This window comes from Aquarana catesbeiana, linkage group LG03 (assembly GCF_042186555.1).
Source record: "Aquarana catesbeiana isolate 2022-GZ linkage group LG03, ASM4218655v1, whole genome shotgun sequence".
In the NCBI taxonomy this organism is placed as follows: domain Eukaryota; kingdom Metazoa; phylum Chordata; class Amphibia; order Anura; family Ranidae; genus Aquarana; species Aquarana catesbeiana.
The window spans coordinates 53,558,983-53,582,636 of NC_133326.1; the positions used below are offsets into that span (position 1 = coordinate 53,558,983).

The following is a 23,654-nucleotide window of genomic DNA, read 5'->3' on the forward strand; positions in this document are numbered from 1 at the left end:
TTGCTCACGTTTACAGGAATATTTGAAGCATTTCAAACTTTAGGTGTTTTCGTTTTAGCCAATCGAAAGTGCCATGGGGAAGAGACTTTTTCTCATAGGCTAAAAAAAATGCCTGAAATGCAACTGAAAAGACTTTAATTTGCTTGTTTACAGGCTTTCCCATGTCAAGCGGGCCCTCAGATGGTGGGTCCAAAAAGGCCCAGTTCTGCCTCAAAAGTAGCTGGAGTAGATTTTGGGGCATCAGGCATGAAGCTGCAAGCTCCTGAGTGCTCATATGTGGCAACCACCATTGAAATACATGGGTTTGCTGAAGAATGCTCAGGTGTGAAAGGGGCCTCAGTGCTCACACAAAGGTGTACATTTAGCCCAGTTATAGTTTTTCTATAGTATTTACACAAAACATGTCAACCACAGATTACATAGACAACATCTTCCCTTTTTGGCATGCCGTTACCTATGGGAGCTAATAATTGTCTAGAAATGTGTTGGAACATCCTAAAATTGAAGGGCTTTTCATGCAGCCTTGATTAGTACTGTGGGGACAGTGGTGTTTTTAACCACTTCTCCTTAGGTGGACGTCATATGGCATCCTGGACTTGAAGTGGTTAAATCTGAATGATGCCAGCAGCTGCATTGAGGTCTGCTTTTGGTAATGGGATGGTCTCAATAAGAATAAAATGTTTAGTAGTGTTTTCAGTACTCATTTGGTTAATTTTTTTTTAGCTTGTAGCATACAAATGACAGACACAGATATATTTGTATATTTTCATGTATGCTCGCAAATTTCATTTACTCTTTTGACGTCACAATGTTGTTTACAAACGTCACAGATTATTTTAGGTTTCTGTATATTTAATTATCTACTCTGGCTGCTTGTCTTCCAGGAATATGGGATTAATAAAGAGGAGAAACTGGAGATTGCAGTCGGTTACTGTCTTCCTCTCATTAAAAAGATCCAGTTAGACCTGCAGAGAACCCATGAGGATGAATCTGTAAACAAGCTGCACCCACTGTAAGATCCAACATACTAATGTAGTCTAGTTACATTAACTACTTCATTTTACATCACATTATGTAGTGTGCACTGTTATGTGCTTCATTCTATACTCATTCTGGTATATATATTATATACTTAAAGTGGTTCTAAAGGCAGAAGGTTTTTTTTATCTTAATGCTTTCTATGCATTAAGATAAAACAACCTTCAGTGTGCAGCAGCCCCCCTAATACTTACCTGAGCCCCATCTTGATCCAGCGATGTTGCACAAGAGACTCAGCTGTCCGGGACTCTACCCCCTGATTGGCTGAGGCACACAGTGGGTGCCATTGGTTCTCGCTGCTGTCAACCAAAGTTGGTTAGCTAATCAGGAGAGAGAAAGGCGGAGCTGAACCGTGACTCTGTGTCTGAATGAACACATGAAGTTGCGGCTCGGCTCAGGTGCCCCATAGCAAGCTGCTTGCTGTGGGGACACTCGACAGGAGGGAGGGGCCAGGAGCGCCAGCAAGGGACCCGAGAAGAAGAGGATCCTGGCTGCTCTGTGCAAAACCACTACACAGAGCAGGTAAGTATAACATGTTTGTTATTTTCAAACTAAAAAAACAAGAAGATTTTGGTATCACTTTAAAGCAAATTTTCCCATAAAAAGGAAGTTCTGCTTTATGTCTTCCTCCCTCCTCACCCTACCACATTTAGCAAAATAAACGTTTTTGGGTAGCCGGTACCTAGTTTCAATAGGTACCCACTCTTATGTCTGCTTGGATTGCCTAGGCAAATCCTCTCTTTGCCCACAGCCTTCTGGAAGACATCACAATCCATAGTGGGAATCTGGCTGTGAAGCCACAGGAGTCACAGCTAGCTTCCCGCAGTAAAAATCCAGAGGACCCGTAGACCGGCAAAGAACCAGCCCGGGAGAGGACAGGGCTGGATTCCTGGTCAGGTAAATGTCCTTTTATTAAAAGGCAGCAGCTACAGTATTTGTGGCTGCTGACTTTTAATTATTTCTTTCTAGGGTGAAGATCCTCTTTAAAGGAAAACTGACCTGTATTTTCCTCAAGTACACGTTATAATGTTACTAATGTTAAATTGATCTGAACATTTTTATTAGAGCAGACAAGTATGATTCTTAAGATAAAAATAAAAAACATATATCTCTTTTAATCGCCATATGTTTAAGATGACCAACAGATTTAAAGTGATGTAGTTGGAGCAGTAAAGCACAAACATTTTGCCAGCTGGCTACCTAACAAGAAGTGACCCACGTTTGATCTCTGTTCACATCATGCAAGTGTGGTGGAATGTGCATGTATGTTTCCAAATGATTTTCACGCTTTCCCGCATGTCGTGTGCCATTCATTTCAAACATACAATTTAAGTCCCGGGAACTTTTTGCAAAATCACGCTGCACCTGCACACTAGCAGATGTGTGGGGTGCCATTAAGTAATAATGGCACTGCTGTGCATTTGCTAAACGGTGGCTCTTTTCAGTTTGTGTGGGGAAAGCGCATGATTTTGCGGACATTTCCAACACACAAAGTGTGGTCAGAGCCTTAAGAAGGCATGTCCTTGTGACATCGTTTATCTGTTTGAAGTTATGTTGTTGGAGAAATTATATCATATCCAGTTTAACTGATGCCTGACATAAAGCTGCTGTATTATTAAACTCTAAAGCCTGCCATGGATGGTTCAAATCTCTGCCGGTTCAGCAGGGACCGGCTGAGATTCAAACAATCTATAATGCAGGCTGATTGTACCCAAGTTGATCCATCGATCGACCTGGGTGCAACCAGCATGTCGGATTTTCAGGATGCGATTATTGCCAGTGGCTATAGCCGCTAGCAATATTCACTGTGTTCTCCAGGCAGGGAACGGCCCCCTGCACCCCCTCACTGGGAGAACCCTTGGTTGCAGGAAAGAAAATCGTATAATCTATGGCTGGCTTAAGGCTACTACAGTCCCTCTTGGGAAGTGGCCTTGCCCTTAGGTGTGTTAATGTGTTTTAAAAGAAACTGTTATTTGATTCTTGTTTAATAACAATGGGTTTATGTAGCAATTAAATGTATTATAATGTGCTTGTTTAAACAATGTATTTCTGTGACCTTGGTTCTTAGTTATTCAAGAGGAGTACTGTCTCCGGGTCGTCACGTCAGAACACGGCTGTATTTTACCAGTGAGAGTCATGTACACTCTTTGTTGAGCGTTTTTCGTTATGGAGGACTTTTAGATGTAAGTTAGATTTTAGAAATAATATACATTGAGGCTGTTTTAAAATTCATGCAATTCTGCAACAAGTCATAGAATATTTTATTTTTATTCATCCCATGTATAAATATTTCTGACACACAGACACAAATAGTCCATTTCTGATGCTTGTTTCAAATGTAGATTGACCACTGACAATTTTATCCATGCTACTTGGAATGTTCAGAAATTAGACCAGTTATTTCCATATTTCATGCCTTCGATCTTTATTATTTTGTAACAGCACATACTTGCTATTTTTTATGTCAAAACTGTTTTATCTTTAACATCAAACTGTGGATGCTGCAGGGGGGCTGCAGGCACAGTAGGTGGTATGGGGAATATTGCTGCAGGCACACTAGGTGATGAGAGAAGGCAGGTGTGACATGGCAGTTGGTGAGAGAAGAGGGTTGCAGATGTAGTGGTTGGTGAGAGAAGGGGTGGTGCAGATGTGGTGGGTTCTAAGAAAAGCAAGGCTGGAGAAGCATTGCATTCTGAGAGAGAGGGCTGCAGGCATGGTGGATTCTAAAAGAAATGGGGGCCTCCTTTGAATTACTCTACAGGGCTAACTATCCCCTGCTGTTCATGGACTTGGCTGTCTTCCTCACCTCCTGGAAGCCCCCTCAATCATCTGGTTTGTCATAATATATGCCATAAAAATGACCTACTTACCCATACTCTTGTATTATTTCTGAGTTTTGCCAGTTCCCATACTGAACCACATTTTGTGAATCTTACGACATAAACTGCTGCACTTCATGTGGTCCAACACCAGGCTGAGGCTGTTGGCATCCACATTATATCGCCATAGGCTAGCAGGTGGTTTAGCAGTACCCTCCCTTAAACACTATTTCATAGTGGCTCAGATTTCTTCTTTGGTGGCGCTGCATGCTACCCATGAGGCGCCCATGTGGATCCACATCACTGCAGTGGACTATTCCCCATTTCCCATACACAGCTTAATCTGGACTCCCACATCCCAGAGGCCCAGAATTTCTGACCCAACTTTACAACAGTCCCTCCAGCAGTGGGATGTGGTAGAATACTCTAGTAACCTAATTTCCCCCCATCTGTCCTTGTCGGGGATAGTTGATACCATCTTGTTTGTTCCAGCCTACGATAATCCCCTTGCCTTCTGATGGTGGAGCTTTAGAGGAGTCTGGTACATATATGAATTGCTGTTTATTGACGGCATAAAATCTTTTGAGTACTTATGAAAACACTGGAGTTGCCTGCTGGGGAACTCTTTTTTTTGCTATGTTCAAATACTGCACTACCTCTCCAGCTTAGTATTACATCGCATCAACTGTCCTAAACGCATGACCCTGGTCAAGAACCATTGTAGGAAGGATCCCTATTCTAAGAGTTTGGTGTCTGACTGCTACACATCACTTACGGCACCAGCAGATTCCCCTATAGGGATAAATGGGATAGACACTTGGGCAACACACTTGACCAAGTGGAATGGAACCACATATTGCTGGCCATCTCCAAATTCTGGCTCAATATTCCAGCATAAGAAAATGCTTATAAACTGGTCTTACGCTGCTATATGACCCCTGACCGCTTATCTAGATTTGTCCCCAATGTCGCCCTGCTTTGCTTGCGGGGTTGCAACAAGTTTAGTACTCTCTTGCATATTCAGTGATCTTGGCCAAAGGCCTCTCACTTTTGGATAGGTCTACAACATGCTTCGGTCGGTTATAATAATCTCACCCACAACTCATGGGACACCCTTCTACATAAACCTGTCCTGCATCTAGACAAATATCAGAGTAAACTGGTGGGGTTTGTGTTCCTGACAGCCTGGCAAACACTAGCCAAGGCCTGGAAACAACCATCAATTAATTTTGCTGAGGTTAAACAAAGACTTATGGGGACTATGATGCATGCAAAGCTAACCTCTGTACTCACTGATACCCATGTTGAATTTTTGAAGGTTTGGAGCCCATGGCTGGACTATAATCGTCACTCATCTCTTGGCCACTCCCTCTTCACACTGTAATTGACCACGTTGTGCTAGCTCTGTACTACTGTCGCTGGGCCTCATGGGACTTTCCATTCTCGATTCCCCTCTCCTGCTGTACTGTCTCGAATGTCAACCCCTCACACCCCTACTCTCCTTTTTGTTTTCCTCTTTCACCCACCTACTTCTGTTCCCTACTACTTTGTCTGCTCTATTTTAACGTTACATTTGCCCGCAAACACTTTATACTCTGTATGATGACATTGATTTTGTAAAGGAGAAATCCACATGGGTCTCTCAACCCTTCATTTATGCCTTCACATAGACTTTTGTGAATCCTCCAGTTGTGAGGCTTTGGTTTGATATAATGAGAGTTTTTCCTCTCCCATGTATCTCCTTACATGACTGTACACCCATGTTTTATATATGCTGTATATATTATTATAATATATTATATATTAATATATTATTTGCTGTATTCTGCTTAAAAGAAAAATGCAATAAATTGTGATATAAATGAAGTGTGTGGTGGGGCAGGGGGGCGATGCGGTGGGTGTTGAGAGAAAGACTAGTGTGGCATTTGTGGGTGGTGAGAGCAGGAGGGCTGCAGTTTGATTGAAAATGCAGTGGGGTAAAATACTGGTCCATGTAGGTAATGTACTCCTAACTAAATATCCTAGCCTTGAGTTGATTAAATTAATGAATAATCAAACCACCCTAGGGGATGGGGATTACCCCCTCCTGCTCCCTTCCTTCCTAAAGAGATCCTCCCCATGCCCAACCCCATTGCTTGTCTTTACTTTGTATAGAGATCTTCCCTCATTTTCTCTGCCTACTCTTCTACTTTTACACTTTCTGCCCTATTTGTCGCACGACTTGACAGTAGCATGCATGCAACCATCATTCTAGTCCTTTGCTTTGAGACTTCAGTCTATACTCATATTTAAATATTACAAATGACCAAGTAGATAGTACATTCATTATTTCATTAGAGTGTGTATGGTAAAATATATGCCAAAAGTCATATTTACCTCTTATACAATTCTTGTGAATGTTTACTATTTGTCTATGATGCCAATTTGAAAGTATGTGTGTAGCACAGTCCTCTTTTCTGTATTGTACATTTTCATTAAAATTCTTGAACGCAAGGGAGAGTGAAGTTGGGTCTGTCTGAGAGTGTGGGGTGATTGTTGAGCGATACTGGGAGAGGGACATGCTGATGTTAACAGCAATCACTTGGAGACTCTTGAATAATTGGCTTAACCCAAGAGGCGCTTGGGTTGTCCTGATTTGATGCTTTAGCATATGGGAAAATTTAAAATGAAGAAGGAATGGTCTTTGTAGGCATAATTAAGTGTTTTTACATCATTTTTATTGTAGCAAAATAATATGTTAACATACACAAGTATAAAATTATCCATATCAAACTCTAGATCACTTGATCACCACACTTGTGTGTAAGAGTATTTGTTTGTTTGCTGTCCACAGTACCACCCTGTGAGGACATCACTATCTTATCCATTATTTTTAGCACATAGAATGACAGGAAAGAGGCGTCATGTAGATGGAATAGTGCTCTCTAAATTTTGTTAGACATGCACATACATTTATAAAGAAACATGATGCAGAAACTATTGGGGAATTCAGTAATGTTGTCATGCCACTTTTCTGGCATTAATTGCTCTTGTTAATGTGTTGCGCCAAATTCGAGAAACATTTGCGACAGTTTTGGTTCTGACACTGACTTGTGCGCCACATTTGGGTAATTCTAATTTGCTCCACTTCTACATTGAGGCACAACACACACACTGACAGTTCATGTATTACAAAAGTGGAGCCAATTAGTATCAGCTTTCTTTTGGCGTACAAAGACAGATGATTATTAATATTATTGCTGCGTTGGAACATGTTTGTCTGATCCTCCTCCACTTCCAGTGGTTTTGTTGGCCTTGGACTCTGAGAAGGCTTTTGACAATGTTCATTGGGTTGGCTCAAAAGGGTGATGTGCTGATTGGGTTTTACTGGGCGATTTCTAGATTTAATATCTACACTTTTTATTTCTGCTCAAAAGCTCAAATTCACAGGGCTCTTTCATTCATTACAAAATGGAAATTGACAGGGTTGCTCCTTTCACCATTACTGTTTAAAAAAATCCATTGAACCCATTACTAGGTCCCTGTCTTCCTCCTCCCTGAATATGAATCCCTATGAATTTAAAGTCACTGCAATTTTCAGATTATATAATAATGTTTCTTTAAGAGCCCTTGCACACTGGGGCGGTTTGCAGGCGCTATTGCGCTAATAATAGCGCCTGCAAACCGCCCCGAAAGTGCCGCTACTTTCATTCCAGTGTGCAAGCCCCGAGGGCTTGCACACTGGAGCGATGCGCTGGCAGGACGGTAAAAAAAGTCCTGCTAGCAGCATCTTCGGAGCGGTGAAGGAGCGGTGTGTATACCGCTCCTGCCCATTGAAATCAATGGGACGGCGCGGCTATACCGCCGGCAAAGCGCCCCTGCAGAGGCGCTTTGCGGTGGTATTTAACCCTTTCTCGGCCGCTAGCGGGGGGTAAAACCGCCCCGCTAGCGGCCGCATACCGACGGTAAAACGCCGCTAATAATAGCGGCGTTTTACCGCCGCCGCCGCCCCCCGCCCCAGTGTGCAAGGGCTTTTAGATTCAGTCCATGGAATTGAATTATGCACAATCTCACAGAATACATCAAGTTTTTTCAGGTCTAAAAAAAAAACTTGGTTTAAAGAGACGCTTATTCGCCTTACTGCTCCCAGGTGACCTGCTCGCTTCTCGGTCTTGTGAGGCAGATGGGTGCCAAAGCCCAAGAGCCCTTTCATGCTCTTTGCCACTCTTCCATATGAACAAGCAAGCCACACACCTATGACATCTTTTAGATCCGACATGATTTATCAGGCAGACATGGCTGCCCCTCTAGCACATTTCACCTATGCAGGGCTTAATTGATTAAAGTGAGTCCTAACTTTATCTGAGAACCACAAACAGAAATCGCTGTCTAATTAGTTATAATACAGTATTCAAAGAAAACTCACTTATCCATCCATGTTTTCATACTTTATTTTGTTGAAAAATCACTTTGAGAAAAACCCACAGCATTTCTAGCTGTGGCCATCTTGAGTAAGAGCAGATGATTCATGTAGCATTTACTTCCTAGAATCTATCTGTGATAGTGCTCTGGAAAATCTTGTGTGTGTGTGTGTGTGTGTGTGTGTGTGTGTGTGTGTGTGTGTGTGTGTGTGTGTGTGCGCGCGCGCGCGCGGTACAATATACATGGGCTACCAGTACACTTCGCAAGGTCAGGCATGCAGGCAGGGGAGCATACTTAGCTGAGAAAGCCTCTTCTCCAGATTAAGTCTGGTGGGATGTATGGCCAGGAAGCAACTGAAGGAATGTAAAAAAAAGTTTAGGACCACTGAATGTAACTTACCTTCCTATCTATTTATTAATGCTAGCATCATAAAGATGAAAAATAGTTCATGTTGATTGAGAGACTAAAGTTCCGGTTTAAGCCCTGTATGGGTGAAAAGTGTAAGAGGGACGGTTCTGGATGGAGGGATGCAGTGTGTGTTTTCTGCCTAATTAAATTAAAGTGGATGTAAACCCAATGTCATCTTTTCTAAACTACTGCCATAGGGGTTATCTATAAGGATATACATGCCTTCTGCATGTATCTTTACCTGTCAAATGTCTCCCCTCTGTCTGTTATTAGACCCGAAAAACTGCAGATTCTGTGGGTGGGTCTGTTGTCTGGAGCTCGGTGGGTGGAGTCGTGATGTCAGTAGACTCCCCGCCCACCTCTACACTCCCCTTGTCAATATGCATTTTCTACTGTGTATTTAAAAAATAATGCATGTCTTAGGCTAGTGCACGAGATATGTAAATCACCTGTCACTCACAGCAAGGGGGAGGATTTGACAAAGTTTTTCTCTGTTTATCTCACTGAACAATAAAAGAAGATTGCTCAGAGGTGGATTAACTCTTTGTGGCAAGACTGGGCTCAAATGAGAGGAAATCTTATACTCTACAATACATTATGACATAAAAAAAAAAAAATTTCGGGTTTACATCCACTTTAAGGTCGGATCCTGACTCAAAAGGACATCATAGATGTGTGGCCCATTTATTTGTATGGATTCGTTTTAAATAAAATGCTATTTGCATGTCTATACCCCATCCAGAAAATATCATTGCTGCTCAGACACAGATATCTAGAAAGAAGAAAAATAATTCACTACCTAGTATCGCAATGGTTGCTGGCTGGGGTCCTAAACTAAGTCTTTTAATCATCTCCCTCAGTGTATCAAACAGAATGTGATTCAGAGAAAGAGAAAATAATCACATGAAGGGAAACTAGGGCATTTTTAAAGATCCCAGGAACCAATTCTCCTTGCTTGTCCTTGACCTCATCCACAGCTTTCCTACAAGAAGCAGATTCCATAGCATTTAGATTTTGGCAGGATCAAAGTATCTGCATTAGCTAAAATCTGTTGTCTTTGCAGGTACTTAACTTTTGCAGAATTGCAATAAAAATAGTGTGTACCCCAGGCCACTATTTCAGAATGAACAAGTCTGCCACTTCCTCACCAACTACCCTACTACACCAAAAACCAGAAGAAATTGCACCAGATACTCCCATCACTTGCTCTCAACACCATCTCAGAATCAATCTTCTTTATTTATACACCATACTCTCTGCTTGGCTGGCCAACATACTCTATCCTCGATTCCAAACCTCATATTTAAATGGGCCATGTTTACACAGAAATTACCAAAGCAGGCAGAAGTGAGCATACCACAAGGTTACTACCACTGGAGCTGGGTGGTGGTGGGTCCTGCCAAGAAATTAAATTTAAATTGATGCATACAGCCTACTAAACCTTCAGCATTCTTCTTCTGTCTCCTCATCCCTATTGGCTGGCCTGACCCCAATCTTGTCCACCTTATGTGGTCGTGTCTGCAAATTCACCAATTTCAACTTTACAATACATAAACAATGTAACGGCTACTCCAGAATTTTTCATCGGGTATTTTGCTTGTTACATAAACCATTTCCTGGGAAACACTATTGTTTGCTCGATGTTAAAAAAAACAAAACATCAAAAAACTATAATTGCTGCAGGCCTTAGCAGATCTCAGAAATCTACTATCCTGCATTTTACTGACTTAAATACTGTATACACCTGATGTATATCAGACTCTGCTTAGTTGACTAAATCAGATCTAATTATCGTAGAACATATGTGGAATTAGTACTACTTTAAGTCAATCCTTAAAGTGGATGTAAACCGATTCATGCAATTGGAGCTGGGCACATATATCTGCAGTGTTTTGGTTATCTCTGTTCAAAGCACTATGTTCTGTAGCAGTCTCCTGCTCCGTTCATTGGTTATCAGCCTGATAACTACTGACAAATTCTCCGTCACATATGATAAAAGCAGCCGGAGTTTTGTGTTGGGGAGGATGCTATAAATTAGCAGCTTGCTGAATGATTCAAGGGACAGAGCTGAAAGTCTCTACTTTTGAGGAGAGGGGTTGTCTGCCTTTCCTCCAATCAGCTGTCTTGGCTGTATGCCCAGACTTCACTGCAGTGATAACCAGGAAGAGAAAATCTCTTAACACAATGTGCACTTTCTAAACGGTATATAAAGCTGAAGACAGCAGATATACATGTAAAACTTATGTAGGGAGATTTGTTTCATCCCTATGTACCATCTGGGGCTGTTCACTTCACTGGGTATATGTGAGGGTTTACATCCACTTTCAGTAAAAGTAAATTATCACTGCAGAGTAATCTAGGTCATACATAATGCATTCTTATCAACGGTCTATTGCTTTGTATTTCTAGGAGTCTAAAGATCAGCAGTGGAAAAGAGCGATGGATTATTTAAGTGCTGTGTCAGAGCTAAACTACATGACACAAATTGTGATTATGCTGTACGAGGACAACAATAAGGTGAGTTCATAATAAGGCTGTCAAAAGCATTCTTGATTTAGCTGTGGTATTATCAAAGAAAGGCTGTTATAGGGCAAATTCTATAGGTCTTTAGTAATGAAGCTTGCTGGCTGTCACATTCTTTGTTCAGTTGTCACCACCCAGGTTCCTCCTGTGCTTTCATGTACGTAATTTTTTTCAAATATCATCTGAGCAATTACAAGCAAAGACCAAACCTGGATGGAGCCAGTTTAAACTGGGCATATTGGCGGGGCTTATGACGCCAGGGGTCGGGGCTGGGCCAGAATTGTTTGCACCGATTGTCTGGCAAATACTTGTTGGTTTGCACTGCACATTGTCACTAGCCTGATGAAGGGGCCCAAGTGGCTCTGAAATGTTGCTGTATATTTATCATGTGACCACAAAATAAAACTTTGCACCCATTCGAGTAATCCTTGGTGTGCTGATGACATTTTCTTCACTTTGATCATCTACGGTTTCCAGCCTATGGTCATTACAGTACTCAGCATTACTAAACAGCCAGTTTCTTGCATGTGTGCATGGGGAATATTACGCTTAGACTTGATAGAGCCAGGGTTCATTCAGGGTTGGCGTTCCTGCTGAGTTTTAGCTTGGCTGCAGGTAATCGTCCAGTTTGTATGCGGCCATAACAGAGACTGAAAATTTGGCTGGTTGAGCAGGGACCAGCCAAATTTCGATCTGTATGCGGCCCTCCCTGCTTGTTAGATCGACTTCTGTTGAACAACCATGCTAGAAAACTTTCAGTGCATTCTCACAACAGTGTCCCTGCTGTCAGACTACAATGTCACAGCGTGGAGGCCTCCTCCATCCACATAAGCAATCTGCTATTGTTTTTATTCAGACCGCTGGCTGAACGAAAAAAAAAAAACTAAGCATGTGTACCCAGCTTATCTCAATAGTAGAATATGCAGTATACCATGTTAGTATGTCCACATCCCACTAATATATATAACAGAATGTGTGTTGTAGCAAAGGGACTGTAAAAGGGCATACGTGTAGTGAGCAAACCCAGCTTAAAGCCTTGTACACACAAGCCAAAAATCGTCCTTTTGGCCAGTGTGTTCAGCTGTCTGTTCTACTTCTACAGAAGCCAGTCTTATGACTGGCTTTCCACTTCACAGCACCCTAGTATTATCTGCAGTCCTAACTCATAATAATTTTTGAGAGCCTCCATAGTTGAAGCACATGCATTATAATAGATAGGCAGAGAGCAGGAGAGCCTGGGGGGAGCCCACCCCTCCTTAAAGGTGCAGGGGTGCACTGGACACCCAGCATATACCACAATGGCAGCAAAGGTGTCCAATGCTCCCCCTCACCAGTATTCCAAAAGTACAAACCATGTTTTTACATGCATTGCCCTTCCATGTGCTCCTTGCTGTAAAGGCCAGTGGCAATGTGCGAATGCTGTTTAATGTTTGCCATGTTATGTGTACAGCCCTGACAGCTGCATAGTGTCGTTCTAGTGGGCAATTGGGGGGGTTTTATCGTCCCCTGGCCGCACATTGAATGAAGCCTTACAGGGTTAAATCAGGTGGTGAGGAGGTGACATATCGCCTCCTCACTGCTTGTCACCTCTGAAAAGCGATCCACTGCAACTCGCTAGTTCTGAGTGGGGCAAGGGCTGCCAAACATGTGAACGAGCTCTTTATCCCATGTATAGTAACAAGTGCCTGTTTAACAGCTGTTGTTCATGTACAGCTTCAGTAGTCTATAAAATGATATCCTAGCCACTTGCCAAAGGTCATTTGCCCTGGGTACTATTTTGGCCAGACTTGCTGTCAATTCAACACACATTTTGTGTAATAATTGGTTAATTAGTATGGTGGGTGTATAGTTATGTTTTTCTGTTCTTCTGCGTTGCAGGACCCATCTTCAGAAGAGAGATTTCACGTAGAGCTTCATTTCAGCCCAGGAGTCAAAGGCTGTGAAGAAGATGAAAAGGCTCCCCTGGGATTTGGATTTCGACCAGCTTCAGCTGAAGTAGGCAGATATACATTTCTCTAAATGCTTATGATGCAATCTAGCATGCTGAAAAAATGTTCGGTGGCTGTATTTAGTACTATGCCATGTTGTTTATTACTAACAAAATAATTCTTTAGGCTATTTTCAGTTATCCAAACAGCATTTATTCCAGTAGTAATACTTTAAATATATGTGAAGCCTCACCTTGTAAAACAACTCATTCAATTTAAAATAGAAATGAAAGGCAAAATTATATTTATATATATATATATATATATATATATATATATATATATATATATACACACACACACACACACACACACACACACACACACACACACACACACACACACACACACACACACCTCTATATATATATATATATATATATATATATATACACACATGCATACAGTATCTCACAAAAGTGAGTACATCCCTCACATTTTGTAAATAGTTTATTCTATCTTTACTTGTGACAACAGTGAAGAAATGACACTTTGCTACAATGTAAAGTAGTGAGTGTACAGCTTGTATAACAGTGTAAATTTGCTGTCCCCTCAAAATATTTCAACACACAGCCATTAATGTCTAAACCTCTGGAAACAAAAATAAGTACACCCCTAAGTGAAAATGTCCAAATTGGGCCCAAAGTGTCAATATTTTGTGTGGCCACCATTATTTTCCAGCACTTAACCCTCTTGGGCATGAAGTTCACCAGACCTTCACAGGTTGCCACTGGAATCCTCTTCCACTCCTCCATGACGACATCACGGAGCTGATGGATGTTAGAGACCTTGCGTTCTTCCACCTTCCAGGATGCCCCACAGATGCTCAATAGAGTTTAGGTCTGGAGACATGCTTGACCAGTCCATCATCTTTACCCTCAGCTTCTTGAGCAAGGCAGTTGTCGTCTTGGAGGTGTGTTTGGGGAAACAGTTTGCCGGCTTTCTTGTACATTTATGTTTAGAAGAGGCTTCCTTCTGGGAATTTGATGCAGTGTGCGGTGTATGGTCTGAGCACTGACAGGCTGACCCCCCCCCCCCCCACACACCCCTTCAACCTCTGCAGCAATGCTGGCAGCACTTATATGTCTATTTCCCAAAGCCAACGTCTGGATATGACGCTGGGCATGTGCACTCAACTTCTTTGGTTGACCATCGCAATGCCTGTTCTGAGTGGAACCTGTCCTGTTAAACTGCAGTCTTGGCTACCGTGCTGCAGCTCAGTTTCAGGGTCTTGGCAATCTTCTTATAGCCTAGACCATCTTTATGTAGAGCAACAATTCTTTTTTCAGATCCTTAGAGAATTCTTTGCCATGAGGTACCATGTTGAACTTCCAGTGACCAGTATGTGAGAGTGAGAGCGATAACACCAAATTTAACACACCTGCTCCCCATTAACACCCGAGACCTTATAACACTAACGAGTCACATGACACCGGGGATCACACATCCCCAAAACATCAGCGATCCACCTCTGTATCTTTCATCATAGGCCTTGTTGACTCTTCTCCAAATGTAGCGTTTATGGTTGTGGCCAAAAAGCGTAATTTTGGTCTCATCACTCCAAATGACTTTGTGCCAGGTTTGAGGCTTGTCTCTGTGCTGTTTGGCGTATTGTAAGCGTGATACTTTGTGGCATTTGTGTAGTAATGGTTTTCTTCTGGCGACTTGACCATGCAGCCCATCTTTCTTCAAGTGCCTCCTTATTGTGCATCTTGAAACAGCCACACCACATGTTTTCAGAGAGTCCTGTATTTCCCCTGAAGTTATTTGTGGGTGTTTCTTTGCATTCCGAACAATTTTCCTGCCAGTTGTGGCTGAAAGTTTAGTTGGTCTACCTGACCATGGTTTGTTTTCAACAGAACCCCTCATTTTCCACTTCTTGATTAGAGTTTGAACACTGCTGATTGGCATTCTTAATTCTTGGATATCTTTTTATATCCCTTTCCTGTTTTATACAGTTCAATCACACAGATCCCACAGATCCTTTGACAATTATTTTGCTTTCCCCGTGACTCAGAATCCAGAAACGTCCATGCAGCACTGGATGTAAGATGCAAGGGTCTGGAGTCCAGAAACGCATTGACTTTTTATACACACTAATTACAAGCAAACAGATCACAGATGAGGATGGTTACCTTTAATAGCTATTCAAACCCCTTTGTGTCAACTTGTGTGCATGTTATCAGGCCAAAATCACCAGGGTATGTAAACTTTTTATCAGGGTCATTTGGGTAGTTTCTGTTGCCGTTATGATTTAAAAAGAGTAAACACAATTGATTTGATAAAAAATGGCTTTAGCCAAACACTAACAACGAGTGAAAGAAATGTTTTTGTGTTATCATTCATCTTCTCTGAAAAATGGTCAAGAAATCATAAATTCTGCCAGGGTATGTAAACTTATGTGCACAACTGTGTGTGTAATATGTGTGTGTGTGTGTATATGTGTTTGTGTTTATACACACACACACACACACACTCACTGGCCACTTTATTAGGTACACCTGTTCAACTGCTTGGTAACACAGACAGCTAATCACAATCACATGGTAGTAACTCAATGCATTTAGGCATCTAGACATGGTAAAGACGTCTTGCTGAAATTCAAACTGAGCATCAGAATAGGGAAGAAAGGGGATTTAAGTGACTTTGAATGTGGCATAATCTACTGGAATTTTCACGCTCAGCCATCACTAGAGCATACAGAGAATGATCAGAAAAACAGAAAACATCAAGTGAGAGGCAGTTGTGTGGACAGAAATGCCTTATTGATGTCGGAGGAGAATGGGCAGACTGGGTCGTGATGATAGAAAGGCAACAGGTAACTCAAATACCCACTCGTTACAACCAAGGTATGCAGAATACCATCTCTAAACACACAACACATGAATCTTGAAGCAGATGGGCTACAGCAGCAGAAGACGACACAGGGTGCCACTCCTGTCAGCTAAGAACAGAAAGCTGAGGCTACAATTTGCACAGGCTTACCAAAATTGGACAATAGAAGATTGGACAAATAATTTCAGCTGCGACTTTCAGATGTTAGGGTCAGAATTTGGTGTAAACATCATGAAAGCATGGATCCATCCTGCCTTGTATTAATGGTTCAGGCTGGTGTTGGTGTAATGGTGTGGGGGGATAATTTCTTGGCACACTTTGGGCCTCTTAGTACCAATTGAGCATCGTTTAAATGCCACAACCTACCTGAGTATTGTTGCTGACCATGTCCATCCCTTTATGACTACAGTGTATCCATCTTCTGATAGCTACTTCCAGCAGGATAATGCACCATGTCACAAAGCTCAAATCATCTCACCACTGGTTTCTTAAACGTGACAATGAGTTCATTGTACTCCAATGGCCTTCACAGTCACCAGATATCAATCCAACAGAGCACCTTTAGGATGTGGTGGAATGGGAGATTCGCATCATGGATGTGCAGCCGACAAATCTGCAACAACTCCGTGATGCTATCATGTCAATATGGACCAAAATCTCTGAGGAATCTTTCCAACACCTTTGGACAGGTTTGAAGTAAGCGCTAACTTTAGCGCAAAATGCGTTGCCTTTTATGTTCCTGTCATACTTGTGATTTTAATGTTTCAATAAAGACATCAAGGAGTGCAGCAATATTCCGGATTTTGCATGTTACTGTTCCCAACACCTTGTATATGCCACAAAGAACTAAGGCAGTTCTGAAGGCAAAAGGTGCACCTAATAAAGTGGTGTGTGTGTGTGTGTGTGTGTGTGTAGATAGATGGATACACAGTGGATATAAAAAGTCTACACACCCCTGTTAAAATGTCAGGTTTCTGTGATGTAAAAAAATGAGATGAAGATAAATAATTTCAGAACTTTTTTCCACTTTTGATGTGACCTATAAACTGTACAACTCGGTTGAACAACAAACTGAAATCTTTTAGGTGGAGGGAAGTAAATATAAAAAAAATAAAATAATATGGTTGCATAAGTGTGCACACCCTTAAACTAATACTTTGTTGAAGCATCTTTTGATTTTATTACAGCACTCAGTCTTTTTGGGTATGAGTCTATCAGCATGGCACATCTTGACTTGGCAGTATTTGCCCGCTCTTCTTTGCAAAAACACTCCAAATCTGTCAGATTGCGAGGGCATCTTCTGTGCACAGCCCTTTTCAGATCACCCCACAGATTTTAAATGGGATTCGGGTCTGGCCTATGGCTGGGCCATTCCAAAACTTTAATCTTCTTCTGGTGAAGCCATTCCTTTGTTGATTTGGATGTATGCTTTGGGTCGTTGCCATGCTGAAAGATGAAGTTCCTCTTCATGTTCAGCTTTCTAGCAGACACCTGAAGGTTTTGTGCCAATATTGACTGGTATTTGGAACTGTTCATAATTCCTTCTACCTTGACCGAGGCCCCTGTTCTAGCTGAAGAAAAACAGCTCCAAAGCATGATGCTGCCACCACCATGCTTCCCTCTGGGTATGGTGTTTTTAAGGTGATGTGCAGTGTTTTTTACGCCAAACATATCTTTTGAAATCATGGCCAAAAAGTTCAACCTTGGTTTCATCAGACCATAACACATTTCCCACATGCTTTTGGGAGACTTCAGATCTGTTTTTGAAAAGTTTAAACGAGCTTGGATGTTTTTGGTAAGAAAAGGCTTCCGTATTGACACTACTACATAGCCCAGACATATGAAGCATACGGGAGATTGATAAAGTCACGTGGTGTGACGCAACGCGTCAGGGTAGGAGGAGTCAGGTGCCAACGCTTCTCGGGGACGGCCGAACCCGGAAGCTCTACACTTCCATTGATCACTGTGATTTTAGATGTAAGTTATTATGTTTGTCAATAAAATTTGTACCTAATTACTGCACCATGAGACCTCTCCTTTGTTCCTAAATAACTGCTGGGATTGCTGGGAGCTGCGGGAGGAGTTGCAGAGAGACAGATTCATTGATGTTAAGGAAACGCTCCAGGAAACACATCCTCTCCTAGAATATCTACCCGCTCTACTTGGCCCATTGGGGGCCGCTGCTGGAGGTGAGAGGCTGGGGGAAACACTTGGGATATGCACCAGAACGTGCATAGAAGAAAAGCACCAGTCACTGCACATTTTGCACTTTATTTAAAGACTGTTCCTTGTGGACATCACCTATCACAATTGCACTTTTGTATGGACTAAATTGCACTATTGTCACCGTTTGGGACAGCATCTCTGTTGTGGGATTATCTGTCCTATTGTATTCAATTTCTTATTTATTTATTTATTAATTATTCACTAATAATAAACGTTTATTATGTCATGACTATATCACTATTTTGGATTTTATTTCAATATTGTGGATTATTTATACGGAATTTTTGCTGACCTCAGAATCTTTTTGCACTTTATGTCAGTTTGCTATATCTAGTTTTATTTTGGTTCACTTTTAAGATTTATTTTGATATCAGCACTAGAAATTATTTGATTTTCAGCTGTTGCCTGTGATACACTGTTAGCTTTATTTGGTGTTTTTTGTCTATGATCATGGATTTTTTCGTTGTTCATCCAGTTTGGGAAGTCATCTCATTATATTCACAGGTTCACTTTATATTGTCACTTGAGGAGGGGTGGTTGATACAGTTTACAATTATTTTACTGAGCACTGATACAGTATTTATTCTATTGAGCATTTTAATCGTTGGTATTCACTTATTCATTTCCACATTCTAGAACTGATCTCTTCTTTGATGAACTCCTGTATGGTGTTATCTTTCCTAAGGTCATAATATTATTTTTTCTGGCATTGATTATGTGGTGGAGCCCACTTTGCCAACTTCATCCTTTATCTTAGATGATTACGGTTATGGTTTCTGATTATCTAATTGTTACTGATTGATAGAGTAGCGCCACATATCTCTAGTTTAATATACGGGAGATTGCTGTCCCATGTACCACACAGCCAGTACTTGCCAGATATTTCTGTAGCTCCTTTAATGTTGCTGTAGGCTTCTTGGCAGCCTCCCTGACCAGTTTTCTTCATCAATTTTGGAGGGACGTCCAGTTCTTGGTGATGTCACTGTTGTGCCATATTTTCTCCACTTGATGATGACTGTCTTCACTGTATTCCATATTATATCTAATGCCTTGGAAATTCTTTTGTACCTTTCTCCTGACTGATACCTTTTAACAATGAGATCCCTCCGATGAGAAGTATGGGAATGCAAAAATAGGTAGTACATGCTACCCTCATACCTGCATTGCATTTCATTCTTTCCCGAGCCTGTTAGATTTTGCAGAATAGTCTTTTGAAGAGTGCAGAATCTGCCTCTAATGGTTCTTTCTCAGTTCAAAAGTTTCCAGGGGGTGGATACAGCTCCACAATCCAGCCACTCCTTCACTCCCTCCCTCTGGAGGACATGAGGGTGCGATTGATGAAGAGGTGCACACCCAGGCTGCTATCTAGAATGAGCATGTTCTTCACATGCCTCTTTTTCCATGGCAGCGTGTCCCCATCTAAAACCCAGAAACAGAGACAGTGTGATACAAACAGTGAAATCCTCACCTTTCCCTGGCTGTCATCTGCAAGCTCTCTGCGAGATTCCAACACCTCTCCCCTGGGCTTTGATGTTCCCGTGTCCTCCGAATTCCCCCCATCCATTCAAAGTTCATGTCAGCGTCTCCTCCAGCCAATAAGGGGGGGGGGGGATTGTTACTGAAAACTTCTATGAACACAGGTAATCTCTCTACACACAGCACTGTGTTATATCAGAAGAGGAGACATGGTGAGGAGCATAGTGACATGTGCCCTTTGTCTGTTGTCTGAAATGAACACAGTGCTATGTGTAGAGAGCATACCTGTGTACAGTACATAGGAGAGGTGACTGACAACTCCCCCACATCTAAAGTGACCCCCGATATGTACCAGAGTCTCCTTTATTGTACATACAAATCATCCCTCTGTTACTGATGTCACCGCACCCCCCCCCACCATCCCTCTCCCACCCCTATCCCCCCATCCCCTGTACTCCTATACAATCCCATCATACCCAGTGCCATCACATGCCGTACAGGGCCATCACATGCCGTACAGGGCCATCACATGCCGTACAGGGCCATCACATGCCGTACAGGGCCATCACATGCCGTACAGGGCCATCACATGCCATACAGAGTCATCACATGCCGTGATATACAGTCCCGTCATCCCCATCCCCTGCACTCCTATTTAATCCCGTCATCCCCATCCCCTGCACTCCTATTTAATCCCGTCATCCCCATCCCCTGTACTCCTATACAGTCCCATCATCCCCATCCCCTGTACTCCTATACAGTCCTGTCACCCCCCCCCCTGTACACCTATACAGTCCCATCATCCCCATCACTGTACGGTATGTGATGACTCTGTACGGCATGTGATGGCTCTGTACGGTATGTGATCCTGTAATACTCTATTTACAATGAAGTAAACATTATTACTATAGGGGTACTAGGTAATACGCCAAATATGGGGGAGCAAAGCTCTGTCCATGTCTGAGGAGCTCTGGGCTTCAGTATAAAAATACAAGTAGATTTGAATGGAAGGTTTCATTGTCTCATATAAAAATCCAGATAGTCAAAAAAGGAATCGTTCACAATGTTAGCTCTGATGTGATTTCATTTTACTATATCAGTAATGCATGGAATGCCCGTGTGCTGTCACATCCATATGTGTATTCTGCTTTACAAATATATTGTTTTCACTCTGGTAGATAGTGCCTTTTATGTAAATCTCCTCCTACATATTACTATCAGTGACTTCTCCTACCTTAATCACTGACTGAAGTGCTCTTATCTTTGCTGGATTTGTATGATGATTGGAACATGCTGCGGTGGAGGAGGGAGAAGGGAGGGGGGAGCAGCTACCCTCAGGAGCGAGCAGAGAGCTGACATTAATCAAGCAAAATGACAGGAAAGTAGGTGGATCCAGACTCCAGAGCCAGCCCATTGTCAGTATTACACTGTATAAAAGTCTGTAGACCCTCCCACAGGTATTTAGTTTGATTTTTAGGGCTGGAAGGATTTATAGATATCGGCAGCTCACATAGAATAGATGTAAGCAAAAAAAGGAAACGCATACTTCTCTTTTAATCAGAGGCACTTTAAATGATGGCAGGTGTGTACAGACTCCTATTTAACATGAGTTTGCATGTGATTGATTATTTCTGAACACAGCCCCAGTTTTAAGAGGGTGTGCACACTTCTGCAATCACATTACTTTATTTTTTTATTTTTACTTCCTCCCCCTAAAAGATTTCAGTTTCTTTCTCAACTGAGTTGTATAGTTTATAAGTCATATTGAAGGTGGGAAAAAGTTCTGAAATTATTTATCTTTGTCTCATATTTTTACATCACAGAAACCTGACATTTTAACAGGGGTGTGTAGACTTGTTATAGCCACTGTGGGTGTATATATATTTCATTATAACTACCTTTTTTCTTTTTTTAAGTGAATCAAGTGATTACATAATTTGTGTTCTCAGCTGCATTAAGGGACTTGGATTGGAGAGGTGTGGGTGGAGAAACAGCAGTCCACTGATCTTCCCAGTGAATAGCTGTGTGTGTGTGGGGGGGGGGGGGTGTCAGCACAAGTCTTGGCTATTAACTAACAGTCAGACTGTTCTCCCAGCACACCCAGAAAACTGACCACGCTGGGAAGGATGTGCTCTCGTGCCTAGCGTGGTCAGTTTGAAGCAATAAAGCAGGAGGACTGGCAGGATCACCAGGTATTTCACACAAAGGAAGCAATGCAAAGAGAACAGGATACTGTAACACAAGTACATGGTACACCATATCAGGAATATGAAATGTTGGGTTAACATATTCCTTAAAGTGGTTGTAAACCTTTGAAATAAAAAATGAGCAAGGTATAGTTTAGTCTGTGCTTTTTTCCCTCAGCTTTCTGCATACATCACTTCTGACAGGGTATGCCAACACCACCGAATCCTGTGGGGCAACCAGACACACCCCCCCTCCTCCAGCCCACAGCATTTGATTGACCCCCTCAGCTGTAGAGGGGAAGTGTCCATTCCCTGCACTCAGGTCTCAGATTACACTAGCTGTATGCTGTGTAATCTGTGTGACATGAGGTTCCCACCTCCTGCCTTCTGGAGCTCAGAAATGCTGTGTAAAATGTGTGCTTTAGGTGGTTGTAGAGAAGTGAGGGCTGCAGGTAAAAAGGTACAAGTTAAGTAGGAGGATTTGTTTAATTTCTCTGTATCATCTGAGCCTTGCCACTTCGGTGGGTATCCTTAAGTGTTTACTACCACTTTAAAGAGGAATTCCGGGCATGGTATATTTTTATGTAGTTATTACATTGTGCCTGCTTGTATTTACCATACCTGGCTGATGACCCTGGAAGCTGGAAATCATGGACATGCTACTCCAGTGATCTCCACTTGTTTATGGGTACTGTGCTCTGGTCTGATGTATTGCGAACACTGGAGGTTTGCTGCGTGGCACAGGCGATATTGCCATAATTTTCTATTTGATTTTCTGAAAGTGCATCAGAGGTGTAACATGCAGGACTTTTGGTGCACTTTCAGAAAACGCACTGAAAAAACCAAGAAAAAAAAGTCTATGCAAAACCGTGGTTAACTTGCACGAAAACCACAGTTGCACTGCATTTTAACCATACGGCGGCCAAACTGCAGCACAGCAGTGTGAAACCGACCATATACAGCATATAGTTATTTTGGGTCAAGCTAAACCAATGTAACTATATAGAAATACCTGTATAACATGCCTGGAATTCTTCTTTAACCCAGAACAGTTTAAATAGAGGATTATATCCAATTTCCAAAATGTTTTAACATATAATGGCATAAGTCAGATATTTTTATACAGTAGTTTTTTTTAAACTGCAATGACACATTTCCACAGTAACAGGTTAAAGGGGCAGATCTTCACTCTAATACTGATTTGCAGAATCACATAAAATGCAGACATCATTTTATACATACATGTACAGTGTATACTATCTTTTCTTTGACAAACTTCTCCTGCACACCCTAGGGGGCTCTTAAACCCAGATACATACTATATGTAAATCTGGACTTGCAGCCAATGTAGAGAGCTGTGGCAAGCCCCCCCGTTTCCCTCACTTCAAAGTGTTTGCCTGTCAGACTGAGCTCTAGGGAGGCATCCACTTTGAATTGCGAAATCCAAGGACTTTGCCACAGCTCTCAACCTTGGGCTTTAAATGATGTATCCCACCCCCAAGTTGATGGATCCTTAGGGTGCATTGGAAGAATAATTAAAATAAAGCTTGCACAGTGCCTTTTGTGAAGACAGTGATGCACTTTTATTTTGGAGACAGTCTGACTTTAACCTCCTCCCGCCCGCCGCATAGGGAAAAGACTTAGGCCGGGATCTCCTCTCGTTCTGCGGCAACATCATATGACGTCGCCCCAGTGTCACCGCTCTCACGTGCCCGCAGGGGCGATGTGACCCTGATCTCAGGAAAGAGCCTGAT

The 23,654-nt window shown here is 42.1% G+C and overlaps 1 protein-coding gene across 14 annotated transcripts in view; it reads left to right on the forward strand.

The window, feature by feature from the left end:
* PPIP5K1 (diphosphoinositol pentakisphosphate kinase 1) overlaps positions 1-23,654 on the forward strand; it is a 306,207-nt gene that overhangs the window by 150,373 nt on the left and 132,180 nt on the right. For all 14 annotated transcript variants that reach the window (XM_073618536.1, XM_073618533.1, XM_073618535.1 and 11 more), the window contains exons 20-23: positions 885-1,012; positions 3,107-3,221; positions 11,076-11,183; positions 13,068-13,184. In XM_073618536.1, coding sequence (XP_073474637.1) covers positions 885-1,012; positions 3,107-3,221; positions 11,076-11,183; positions 13,068-13,184 — 468 coding nt within the window. The remainder of the gene's footprint in view (positions 1-884; positions 1,013-3,106; positions 3,222-11,075; positions 11,184-13,067; positions 13,185-23,654) is intronic.